Source organism: Hyla sarda, chromosome 12, assembly GCF_029499605.1.
Source record: "Hyla sarda isolate aHylSar1 chromosome 12, aHylSar1.hap1, whole genome shotgun sequence".
Taxonomy (NCBI): Eukaryota; Metazoa; Chordata; class Amphibia; order Anura; family Hylidae; genus Hyla; species Hyla sarda.
The window spans coordinates 67,567,399-67,580,413 of record NC_079200.1 but is presented as its reverse complement, the minus strand read 5'-3'; the positions used below and the strand labels follow the sequence as shown (position 1 = coordinate 67,580,413).

Here is a 13,015-nt window from a genome sequence, read left to right as displayed (position 1 = left end):
AAAAATGAAAGAAGCAATCTGACTGGTTGCTATGGGCAACTCAGCAACTTTTCCTCTGGACAGGTTTTGATAAATCTCCCCCAATGTTATCCATTCTTAGACCCAGGAAGATACTTCTCCAGCAAGTAAGAAGATGAGCTGTGCATCTGTGTTCATGCTGTCTGTCAAGGAATGTCTTAGTCAAGAGAACTACAACCATTTCACGGTGGCCTTGACAGAGTACAAGAAAGGTGATGACTTGAAGACCCTCATTACAAAATTATGCAGCTTGTTCTGCCAGGAATCTGTAAAGCACAGCCTGATGAGAGGTGAGGAGCACAGTCATTTTCTAGGTATCAAATGGGGTTTTCCTGGCATTATAGGTTTATGGCCTATACCCTGCTGACCAACTGTTTGGGGGAATCATGGCTCTGGAACATGCACAATGAACATGGCATTCAGCCATACCCTCATTCTGGTTCAATAGTTTTTTATTGAAAGGATTTTTGTGTATAAACATCACACAATAAACAAACATAGAAACATGCCTTGGATAAAAAGCATCCATAAAGGAGGGACGCAGCCCACCATCAAAATTATAAATAGGCCAGAAACAAATAGTGGGTGAAGGGGGGGCGGAAACAAGGAGATCAACTAAAGAAGGGAGGGAGGAGGGGGGGAAAGGGGGGTCACGGCATCATTCATCGCAATGAAGATACATATAATACAACATCACAATGTCCATATCAAACTATTGCAGTCACTATGTAGAAAAGTGTCATTGCTCAAATGATAATATACGAAAAAAGTAGCAAAGTGAACAAGGTGAACATGGAGTGGTATGAAAAAGATAGGTGAACAATAATTATCAAAGATAAACCTAACCTACCTCAAGCATTATATTTATAATGAACAGAAGAGATCCACCTCTCCCACCTCTTTTGATATTTAGAAAACGATCCATTGCCCAGAGATATAGTTCTTTCATATGTACATGTAACATTTACGTTATTAATAACATCAGATATGGATGGGACTATCTGAGATTTTCACACTTTAGTAAGGGAGATCTTCGCTATAATGCATATAATGCACACTAAATCCCTGAATTTCGATGAAATTGAGTTCATCTTTAAAAGCAACAGAACCATGCCTGGCGACCAATCTAGGGTCATATCCAACACCTCCTCCACCAGTTTTTTACAGTCTGTCCACTTAGGTAGCTATGAGTGGGCACTCCCATAACACATGTATAAGTGTGCCTCTGTTGCCGCATTCCCTCCAACATAGAGGAGAAGAGTCCGGGTATATAAGTGCCAGCCTAACCAGAGTATAGTACCATTGTAGTGTGGTTTTAATTATGGATTCAATGTGTGAGACGCATTGGAAAGCTCTCCGGGCTGCCTGAAAAGCTAACCTCCAAGTCTGCTCCTCCATGACCGTTCCCAGTGACGCTTCCCAAGTACGGAAAGGATGGGATTTACAGAAGGAATTGGAATGTGTATAAGTGAAGTAGATCATTTTTAAACCTTTGATATTGCTACTCAAAAAGGCGAACGTAGCTAAATGAGGGTTAATGTCTGAAGATGATAGTGAATTAATGAAGTGTCTGATCTGTAGGTACATGTAAAAGTCATTTTTATGGAGAGAATATTTTGCCTGAAGATCCTGGAAAGTCTGTAAGTGGCCGTCGCTGAACATGTGTCTGACTAAAGTCATGCCCCTATCCGTCCATCTGCGTATGTCCAAATGTGGAATGGAAGCTTGTAGAAATGTAAGAGGTAGAGAAGTGATATCTGCTGTGTTGCTCGAGTTTGCTTTCCCTAAAAACTTAGTCCAGGCAAAGTAAGAAGCTCTCACTATCGGATTATGCATTGGAGGGGAGGATTTTATATTCCAGCAAGGTGTCCAGAGTACATCAGCAATATGGAACGGAGAAACATCTATATGTTCTATGTGCACCCAGGGTGTATCTAAACTACCTTTCCACCATCCCCGCAGGGAACCTACCAAAGTGGCTATGTAGTACCCTTGTAGGTCAGGTAGTGCCATGCCCCCCACCTATTTAAGAGAATGGAAGCTGCTACTCTCGGCTTTTTGTTAGCCCACTCAAAGTGTGATAATATTTTCTGCGCTGCGGAGAAAAAGGAGTTTGGAACTGAGATTGGTAGTGTTCTAAATAGGTATAGAAATCTTGGTAGGAGTAGCATTTTAAACGTGGCTATCCTACCTACCCAGGAAATGTCATATTGCAATAGCCGCTTAGTCTCTTCCTCAATCTCTGTCAGGAAGGGTACATAGTTGAGTTGGTAAAGCAATTTATGGGGGGAAGCTAGTTTAATGCCCAAATAGGTTACATTTGTTGTGCGCCAATCAAAGGGATGGGATTGTTTAAGTGCATGTACCGTCTCTGGGGCTAAGTATAGAGGCAAGGCTTGTGTTCGTTTAAATGATAGTAGGACAGGGTCCCAAAATCATGTATAATCTCCAAAGCAGCCGGCGCGGATATAGCCGGCTGAGTCAGAGAGAGAATGATATCATCCGCATATAGAGAAATGACATTACTCCTTTCTCCAATATCGACCCCACGGATCCGAAGATCCGCTCGGAGAGCATAGACCAAAGGTTCTAGACATAATATAAAAATAAGTGGGGATAAGGGGCACCCCTGCCTCGTGCCGTTCATGATCTTCAGTGGATCCGACATTGCCCGTTAACGAATATTCTGGCCGTAGGGCAAGAGTACAGAGACTTAATTGCTTGTAAGATCGCCCTTTAAAGCCCAGATGATGGAAAGCCGAGAAGGCGTACAACCAGCGGAGCCGGTCAACCGCCATCTCGGCGTCCAGGGCAAGTATCAAGGCAGGAGTACAATATCTCTCTATATGATGAAAAACATTGATCAGGCGTATAGTATTATCGGACGTTTGCCTACCAGGCACGAATCCGGATTGGTCCACATGAACTAGAGAAGGCAACATCTCCGCCAGCCTAGAAGCAATTAATTTAGCAAAAATCTTCAGATCTTGGTTTAATAAAGATATTGGTCTGTAATTTTGGGGGAGGTCATGGGCTTTTCTGGGTTTAGGGAGAGTAACAATCACTGCCTGAAGACGCCCTTCTCAACAGCTGTCTGGAAAAAATCTTTTAGAAAGGGGGAAAGAGTCTCACAAAAAACCTTGTAATCTAGATTAATAAAGCCATCAGGGCCTGGCGCCTTTTGAGAAGGGAGAGATTTAATAGTCTTAACAATCTCTGGTACAGATATTGGTTTATTTAGAATAGTAAATTGGGTATCTGTGAGTTTCGGTAAACCCAATTGTGATAAAAAAAATCATGTATAGAATTTTCCAGAAGGGGGGGGGGGGGTGTGGGGAGAGAGTCCCTCAGGTTATATAATGAGGAGTAGAAGGCCTGAAAACTATTTGCGATATCTTTAGGTGTATATGAGAGTAGGCCTGTGGTAGGGTGTTTAAGGCTGGCTATACGGGAACGCTGCTGCCTCCGTTTGAGTCGAGAGGCCAACAGTTTGCCAGCCTTATCATTTTGTGAGTAATAAGTAGCTTTGACCCTTCTAAGGTTTTTCTTGTACTGGAAAAGAAGTAGTCCCCTAAGTTCCTGTCTGAGGTCAGTCAGTCGTTTGGCTAGGTCTGGGGATGGGCATTACTTATTTTTTGTCTCCGTGTCCTTCAGTGTTTCTAAAACTTCCCTCATTCGTGCGTCTCTTTTCTTTTTGCAAATGGACCCGTATTTTATAAAGAAACCTCTCATGTATGCTTTGTGACAGTTCCAAAGCGTGAAGGTGTCCGTCTCGTTGGAATTGTTAGTCTTAAAAAAGTCTGTCAAGTTGGTATGTAATGCCTGGACATGGTCCGGGTGCGATAATAAAAAGGGACTCGCTCTCCACATATATACTGGAGGGGTATTATTCCCTTCATGTAAGGCCAGTGATACCGTTGCATGATCCGACCATGAAATCAATTCAATGGCGGAGGACGCTAAACTAGTAAGCAGAGATCTATCTACCAAGAACATGTCCAAGCGAGAGTACGTGTTGTGTGTCAAGGCATGGTGTGTATATTCCTTCTCTGATGGGTGTAGTATGCGCCACACATTATAGAGGTCCTCTGAACAAAGCAAATGTTCTAAGGAAACGGGGGTAGTGCGAGCTGTAGATGTGGAATCCAAGGACGGGTCTATAACCAAGTTAAAGTTTCCACAAACTATAAGTGGTCCTTTCCTAATGTGAGACATAGCTTTCATTGTGTGATGAAGAAATCTATATTGTCCTAAATTAGGTGCGTAGATAGATAGTATGGTATATGGCATGTTATTGATCTGGCAAGAGAGGGCAATGTATCTCCCATTGGGATCACAATTGCATGTATCCAAAGTGAATGCCAATGTATTTCTAAAAGCTACCAGAACACCCCTAGACTTAGTCTTAAAATGTGATTGAAATACATGAGGGTATGAGGGGTGCTTTACTCTGAAAGCATCCTTACTTAAGAGGTGGGTCTCCTGCACACAAACCACATCGGCGCTCAACTTCAATGCCTCCCGCCACATATAAGAGCGCTTGTGAGGACTATTAAGACCGTTCACATTTCTACTTATAAACTTTATAACCATAAAGCAGAAGAAAAAACATAGGTAGATTCGTCTCAAATATGGGGTTGACCACAGGCGCCTCCCAGCCAGCACGCCCTGGTCATATGAACTTGAGCAACGAGCAGAGGACAGAAAAAAGTGATGCCGCTTCCCATCAAACAAAAACACATATAACAATGCAAACCATAACAGTAGTGTAAAGGATATGGCAGGTAAAGGCCTAGGCCTTAGATCCTGGGTAGGGGAAATGTCCATGCCGAAGCCGGATCACAGACCATATAGCAGTCAAGCCCCGAAGGAAAGGAATCACAGCAATGTAGTCCAGAGTCAACGGACCGAGTTCCAGTCTTTTTGCAGCTTAGTGGCTTGTTTAGGAGGGATTTTTTTGTATTCCACTGAAATATTCCATTTACGTAAGAGAACAGTACCTTCATCCATGTTGCGGATAATGTGCGTGGTATCTCCGTGGCGCACAATTAGGCGAACTGGGAATCCCCAGCGATACTGGATCTTTGCAGAACGTAGCACAGCAGTAATCGGTTGTAATTCCCGGTGTAGTTGTAAAGTCACAGCCGTCAAATCAGCATAAAAAGTAACCTGGTGAAAAGGGGCAGGCAAACCACCTTTCAGGCGCGCAAAGTTCATCAGTTGTTCTTTGACTGAAAAAAAATGAATTCTCGCCAGGATGTCTCGGGGCACGGATTCATTCAAGTGTCTAGGTCTAGGCACTCTGTGAGCTCTATCCACCTCTAGGTCATGAGAGGTGCAATCAGTGAGAGCTGCTTTTATAAGAGAGCGCACATATTTAGGTATAACCGCAGGCTGCACTGATTCTGGCACTCAGCGCAATTTAATGTTGTTGCGCCTACTGCGGTCTTCAAGGTCTGCAACTTTAGCCTTGAGGGCAGCCACTTCGTCTTCTACAGCCAATGACTTCAATGACTTAATTGTGGGAGGGGGCAAATTCCCCCATCTTAACTTCAATGTGGTCAACTCTTGCACCTAAATCCTCCACTGTGGCATGCAGAGGGTTAATAACAGCAAGCATGTCTTTTCTGAACGATTTTTGTAAGGTGAGAAGCATATTCTTTAATTGAGTGTCTGTAACCGCTTGGTCTGAGACACTCACTCACAGCAAATCATTATCCTCGGCTGCAGGAAAGATATCCCTCTCTGTCCCTCCAGCAATGCGGGAAGATTGTGTGCACTGCCGGTGATCGCTGCGCGGCCTTTGAGGCAGCGGGATATGGGGTGGGGATGGCTCCCGCAGTCTCGGGGAAGAAGAAGGCCCAGATGCAGGGGTAGCACTGCGACGCTGACCGCTGCACTCCGGGGACTCGGAGGGAGAAGGTGGTGCCTGACTCCAGCGAAAGGTGAGAAGCGTGAATCGCTGGGTCGGACAGGGAGCGCCTGTGCAGTGGGGATGATGTGAGCTCGTGCAGGGGTGGCTGTACCTCTGAGTCCTGCTCGTCCTCGGCGCCATCTTGGGAGCAGGGCCGTCACTGGGGTTTAACCCATTCTCAGCCGGTGAGAAAGGTTTAAACCCTTTTTTCTCTATCGGCTCCATTGGGGGACACAGACCGTGGGTGTATGCTGCTGTCTCTAGGAGGTGTGTGACACTATGGCAACAAAAACAGTTGGCTCCTCCCAACAGGATATACCCGCCTTCAGGCTCTGAGCTAATCAGTTTAAGCTTAGTGTCTGAGGAGGTGGACATGGTCTGGACTGCCCAGACCAGGTCTTCTGTTTTTTTGTTTTCCTAGTTAGGGACGTGTTAGTTTTTTTATTCCTTTTCTTTTCTGTTTTCAGGTGGGGACTCGGGGACTGCGGTTCCCCGTTTCCCCATTGCGAGTGAGGGGGCACAGACATTGCGTATATGCTCTGTTAACCCCCCCTCGCCAACGGTCAGCGCTTGGGTGATACCGCATGGGTCCGGGTCCCCCTATTTACCTTCTCGCCTCGCTCGCGCATAGCAGCCAGGCGTGATGCAGGTAACTAAAGCTGACTGAAGACTTCACTGAAGACTCCTTTAGGTAAGTTCTTCTGACTGAGGTAAGTATTTTCCCCCTTTTTTCCCCATAGGTACGGACTCGCAACCTCTGGAGACCCCCTGTTTTGGCCCACCTACACTTTATGGGCTAGCCTATGCAAGGGCTGTACTTTATTCTGGGGGAGCAGTGGCACCTGAGGGGACATTTTTTATTGGGCACTACACTTATGTGTGTGTGTGTGCTTGGTGCACTTCACTTATATGAGTGTGCGTGTGTGCTTGTGCTACCATGTCAGCGCCTTATATGCGGCTGTCAGCCGCGGCGCTGTATCGGGCCGGACGCTCTCAGCGCCGGTTTACTTTCGTTTTGTCGGCAGCGCCTTATATGCGGCTGATAGCCGCGGCGCTGCCGTGAGCCGGGCGCTTCAGCGCCGGCTTACTTTCTCTTTCACCGGCAGTCTCTGCCGGCGCTTTGTCCGCCCACTCTCTTCCCCGGGCGCATAAACGGCCGTCAGGTGCGCTCGGGATAAGGAGCGGGCGCTATGACAGTTCTTTAAGGCCGTCTATAGCTCCGCCCACAGGGCTAGGAGCTCTCAGAGGCGCGATGCAGCCTCCAATCAGCGCCGTGGGCGCAATTTTCAGTTAGAAGGGGTCAGTTAGTGAGTGCCTTGCTTCAGGCACGCCCCTCTCTTCCTATTGGCTGGCCTGTTCACTCTCTTTCTAGCTGCTCAGAGCGAGTTCTCCTCACTGCAGCTGACAGGGGACACAGACTAGGGTGAGAAAGTTCCTATCTCCTTTTTTCTTTCTACATTATGTCCGTATCCAGAGCTGTTCCTTCCTCTAAACAGAAACCTGGAACTTCCGTGACTTACTATCTCTGTAAGCACTGTAATACCAAGATGTCTGGCTCTGCTGAGCCCACTTGCCCTGCCTGCTCCACTGCTCCCCCAGACCCCCTGGTACCCCCTGATGTCCCTTCGGTCCCGGTGGGTTCAGCCGCTCCTCCAGCCTGGGTTTCTTCCCTGTCCCAGTATATGGCTGACTTGACCAAAGTCTCCTGTTTGGTGGCTGAGGCCTCCCGGGAAGTGGTGTCCGCATTGAAGGGGTCTTCCCTGCGCAGGACCTCTGGAAGGGCCCGTTCCTCGTCTCCACATACTTCACGCTCTCACAAGCGTCCTAGGGGTGCCTCGTCTGACTCTTCCATTGAGTCTTCAGATAGACGTGAGTGTCCCCCTTGTGGACCCCCCCCACCCCCCGGTCATCTGGGCACAAACTTCGTTCCTCTAGAGGACGTTCTCTACCACGCCAGAGCAGCGTACTCGGTAAGGGTTGCCCCCCTCCAGGACTGCCTCTACTCATTCTCATTCCCCTGGTGAACTGGTGGACGAGGCTTCCGAGCCGGCATCTGACTCAGAGGATCGTTCGGAATCAATTGCAACTGTGAACTCTTTGGTGACAGCCCTAAGAGACACCTTTCACTTGGAGGACCCAGGATCTTCGGATGTCAATCCAGGAGTATCCTTTCATCGTGCTAAGCCGACACTTCAAAGATTCAGCTCTCACGCTGACTTTGACGACATTCTGGAGGTTTCCGGGAATCAAGACAATTCAAGAACGTTATCAATTTGACAAGGACCTTGTCACTAAGGTGGTTTCCCCTCCCTCAGTGGATCCACCAATTTCCCGGATCTCTAAGGCGACTACACTGCCTCTGGCAGATGCCGCTGCCTTCAAGGATCCCACGGATAAGAAGAATCCTTAGCGAAGTTTGCCACTGAAGCAGCTGGCTCTTCTCTTCTTCCCATCTTCGTCTCGACATGGGTGTCCAAGGGCCTGGCGGAGTGGTGCCAAAAGCTCCATCAGGATATCTTAGCGGGATCCCCCCCGGAGGATCTATCGGCTCTGGCTCTCCAATGCTCTAAAGCTGAGGACTTCCTGTGCACAGCTTCCATACAGGCAGCCCGTTGTTCTGCTTTTGCTTTGTGTCACCTAGCGGCTCTCCGCCGCTCTATGTGGCTTTAAGCTTGGAATGCGGATGCCGCTTCCAAAAGGTCTCTCACTGAGCTTCCCTTTACGGGCGGCCGTCTTTTTGGCAAATGACTTGATGAAATTATCTCTGAGGCTACGGGAGGTAAGAGTTCCTTGTTACCTCAAAATAAGGCTTGCCCTACTTCCAAAAGGAAGCCCTTGTCCTTTCGGACCTTTGGCTCAAGCAAAGGGTCCGGGCAGGCGCCCTCGTGGGACAGGAAGGCTCCTTCGTTCCGGCCACGCCCGTCTTGGAAGTCGGACTCCAACCGGTCCGGCCGCTTTGCGCCCAAATCAGGCAACCGCAAGCCCACTTCTGCATGAAGTGAGGCCCCCACCCGAGGTTTCTTCTCGGGTGGGAGGTCATCTCTCTTGTTTTTTCGAGACATTTGGACCTCTCACATTCAGGACTCTTGGGTCACGGATGTGGTGTCAAACGGTTACCGAATCGAATTTGCTTCCCTTCCAAGGGATCGCTTTTTTCGCTCCCGGGCCCCCCGGTCTCTTCCTCTGGCGAAGCAATTTCGAGCGGCTCTCCAGTCTCTGCTTCTTCAGGGGGTTATTGTTCCCGTTCCTCCAGGGGAACGGTTTCGGGGTTTCTTTTCAAATCTTTTTGTGGTTCCCAAGAAGGACGGTTCTGTGCGTCCAATTTTGGGCCTCAAGCGTCTCAACCATCACCTTCTCATCCGCCACTTCCGAATGGAATCTCTCCGTTCGGTGGTGGCGTCCCTGGAACAAGGGGAGTTCCTTTCATCAGTGGACATCAAGGATGCCTACCTCCATGTGCCAATATTCCCAGGCCATCACCGGTACCTCCGCTTTGTGGTTCCGGAGGGGCACTTTCAATTTGTAGCTCTCCCCTTCATTCTAGCCATGGCTCCTCGGGTCTTTACAAAGATCCTTGCGCCAGTGATGGGCCTGTTACGGTCGAGGGGAATCTCGGTGATACCCTATCTGGACGACCTTCTCATCAAGGCTCCAACCAGAGCCCAGACTCTGGAGAATCTGGACATCACTCTCCACACTCTGACTCGCTTCGGGTGGATGGTCAACCGGGACAAGTCAGTCCTCCGCCCTACCCAGTCTCTAACCTTCCTGGGACTTCAATTCGACACGGCCTCTGCCCGGATTTGTCTTCCGCCGGACAAACTTCTGGCGCTCCGGTCGGGGGTCCGCTCCCTTCGGTCCCGGGTATCAGTCTCCATCCGCACTTGTATGGAAGTCCTGGGTCGGCTGGTGGCAACTATGGAGGCCGTACCCTTTGCCCAGTTTCATTACCGCCCCCTTCAACTGGCAATTCTTTCCCGATGGAACAGCTCTCCTCTGTCCCTCGATCGTCAGATTGTTCTCCCTCGCAGGGTCATCAGTCTCTGCTCTGGTGGCTCCACTCCCCCCTTCTTCTCCAAGGGTGGTCGTTTCTTCCCCTTCACTGGCAGGTTGTTACAACGGATGCCAGCCTGTCGGGCTGGGGCGGCGTGTTCAGGGATTGGACGGTTCAGGTACTCTGGTCTCCCCAGGAGACCCTTCTTCCGATAAACATATTAGAATTACGGGCGATTCTTCTTTGTCTTCTTCATTGGAATTCCCGTATTCAGTCCCGTCCTGTCCGCGTTCAGTCAGACAACGCCAAGGCCGTGGCGTACATAAATCGACAGGGTGGCACTCGCAGCTCGGCAGCCATGGCCGAGGTGACAAAGATTCTCACCTGGGCGGAGAGCAAGGTTCCGGCCATTTCGGCGATTCACATTCTGGGGGTGCTCAACTGGGAAGCGGACTTCCTCAGTCGGTCCTCACCCGACCCTGGCGAGTGGTCTCTACATCCAGAGGTCTTCGCACAACTCTGCGACCTCTGGGGCATTCCGGACGTTGACCTCTTCGCGTCCCGGCACAATCGGAAGATCTTTCCTTTTGTGTCCAAGTCCCGGGACCCTCAGGCTCTGGCCGTGGACGCCCAAGTCACTTGGGCGGGGTTTGCCCTACCCTATCTGTTCCCTCCTCTTCTGCTCCTTCCCAGGGTGCTGAGGAAGCTCAAGGCAGAGGATGTCCCCGCCATTCTGGTAGCTACAGATTGGCCCCGAAGGTCGTGGTACACCGACGTAGTCAGGCTCCTGGACGACACTCCACTGCGCCTTCCGCTCCGTCCGGACCTGCTCTCTCAGGGTCCTCTTTGCCACCCCAATTTACAGTCGCTGCATTTGACGGCGTGACCGTGGTTTTGAGGTGTGAAGCTCAAGACTTCTCCCCGGTAACCTTCTCGGTTCCCCGTCTTCTCTCCTTTTTGCAGTCGGGGTTGGAACTAGGGTTGTCTCTCAGTTCCCTTAAAGGTCAGGTTTCGGCCCTTACTGTTCTTTTCCAGCGGCCCCTGGCTTCTAATTCTCATGTCCGGTCTTTCCTTCAAACTCCCTCTCCCCCTTGGGACTTGAATTTGATTCTTAGTGCCCTCCAGGTGCAGCCTCTGAGCCCCTTAGAGAGGTGTCTCTCCACCTCCTTTCTTGGAAAGTGGCGTTTCTTGTTGCTATCACCTCCATCCGGAGGGTGTCTGAATTGGCAACTCTCTCCTGCCGTTCTCCATTTCTGGTGATCCACCAAGACAAGGTTGTTTTCCGGCCAGATCCCTCCTTTTTGCCTAAGGGGGTTTCGGCCTTTCATCTCAATGAGGACATTGTCCTCCCGTCTTCTTGTCCTGCTCCTTCTCATCCTAAGGAGCACTTACTACACAAGCTGGATGTAGTTTGGGCTGTTCGGTCTTATCTCTCCATCACTTCTTCGTTTCGTCAGTGTGATTCCTTTTTCGTCCTTACGGAAGGTCGTCGCAAGGGACAACCTGCTTCCAGGGCCACCATTTCTCGGGGGATTCGGTCTGCCATTTCGGAGGCCTATCGCTGTAAGGGGAATATTCCTCCTTTCAGGGTTGTGGCTCATTCTACCAGTTCTGTTGGGGCATCCTGGGTTCTCCAGAATAGAGCCTCGGCCTCGCAGATTTGCAGTGCGGCTACCTGGTCGTCTTTGCACACTTTCTGGAGGTTCTACCGAGTTCATACCTTCGCATCGGCTGATGCTAGTCTGGGCCGTAAAGTGTTGCAGGCGGCATTGGATCGGCTGTCTGCCTGACTGCTTATCTGCCCACCCAAGGGACGGCTTTGGTACGTCCCATGGTCTGTGTCCCCCCCTGGAGCCGATAGAGAAAAGGAGATTTTTTAACACTTACCGTAAAATCTCTTTCTCGAAGGATCCATTGGGGGACACAACTCCCACCCTTTTGGGATTTTCCTTGGTTCTCTGTCCGAGGGTGTGTTAAGTTATGTTTTTTCTTCTGGTTCTCGGACAGTTTTGGGTTTTTCTTGACCTGTTAGTCTCTTCCTATTGCTCTGGAACTTAAACTGATTAGCTCAGAGCCTGAAGGCGGGTGTATCCTGCTGGGAGGAGCCAACTGTTTTTGTTGCCATAGTGTCACACACCTCCTAGAGACAGCAGCATACACCCACGGTCTGTGTCCCCCAATGGATCCTTCGAGAAAGAGATTTTACGGTAAGTGTTAAAAAATCTCCTTATACTGGACAAGGGCATACAGGTACACCCTGAGTCCTTAACCCCTTAGGAACACAGCCAATTTTCACTGTAGGACCCGGCCATTTTTTGCACATCCGACCACTGTCACTTTAAACATTAATAACTCTGGGATACTTTTACCTTTCATTCTGATTCCGAGATTTGTTTTTTCGTGACTTATTCTACTTTATGTTAGTGGTAAAAAAAATTCGATACTTGCATCGTTTCTTGGTGAAAAATTCAAAAAGTTGATGAAAAATTTTTAAATTTTGCATTTTTTTTACTTTGAAGCTCTCTGCTTATAAGGAAAATGAATATTCCAAATAAATTACATATTGATTCACATATACAACATGTCTACTTTATGATTGCATCATGAAGTTGACATGTTTTTACTTTTGGAAGACATCAGAGGGCTTCAAAGTATAGCAGCAATTTTCCAATTTTTCACAACATTTTCAAAATTGAAATTTTTCAGGGACCAGTTCTGTTTTGAAGTGGATTTGAAGGGCCTTCTTATTAGACATACCTCACAAATGACCCCATTATAAAAACTGCACCCCTCAAAGTATTCAAAATGACATTCAAAAGGTTTGTTAACCCTTTAGGTATTTCACAGGAATAGCAGCAAATTGATGGAGAAAATTCAAAATCTTAATTTTTTACACTCGCATGTTCTTGTAGACCCAGTTTTTGAATTTTTACAAGGGGTAAAAGGAGAGAAATCTTCCTAAAATGTGTAACCCAATTTCTCTTGAGTAAGGAAATACCTCATATGTGTATGTCAAGTGTTTGGCGGGTTCACTAGAGGGCTCAGAATGGAAGGAGCGACAGTGGGATTTTGGAGAGTGAGTTTTTCTG

The 13,015-nt window shown here is 48.5% G+C and overlaps 1 protein-coding gene across 6 annotated transcripts in view; it reads left to right on the top strand.

Annotated features, from left to right (window-relative positions):
* The window catches only part of RTEL1 (regulator of telomere elongation helicase 1), a 169,983-nt gene that overhangs the window by 101,564 nt on the left and 55,404 nt on the right, over window positions 1–13,015 (top strand). For all 6 annotated transcript variants that reach the window (XM_056549289.1, XM_056549286.1, XM_056549291.1 and 3 more), the window contains one exon: window positions 101–308. In XM_056549289.1, coding sequence (XP_056405264.1) covers window positions 101–308 — 208 coding nt within the window. The remainder of the gene's footprint in view (window positions 1–100; window positions 309–13,015) is intronic.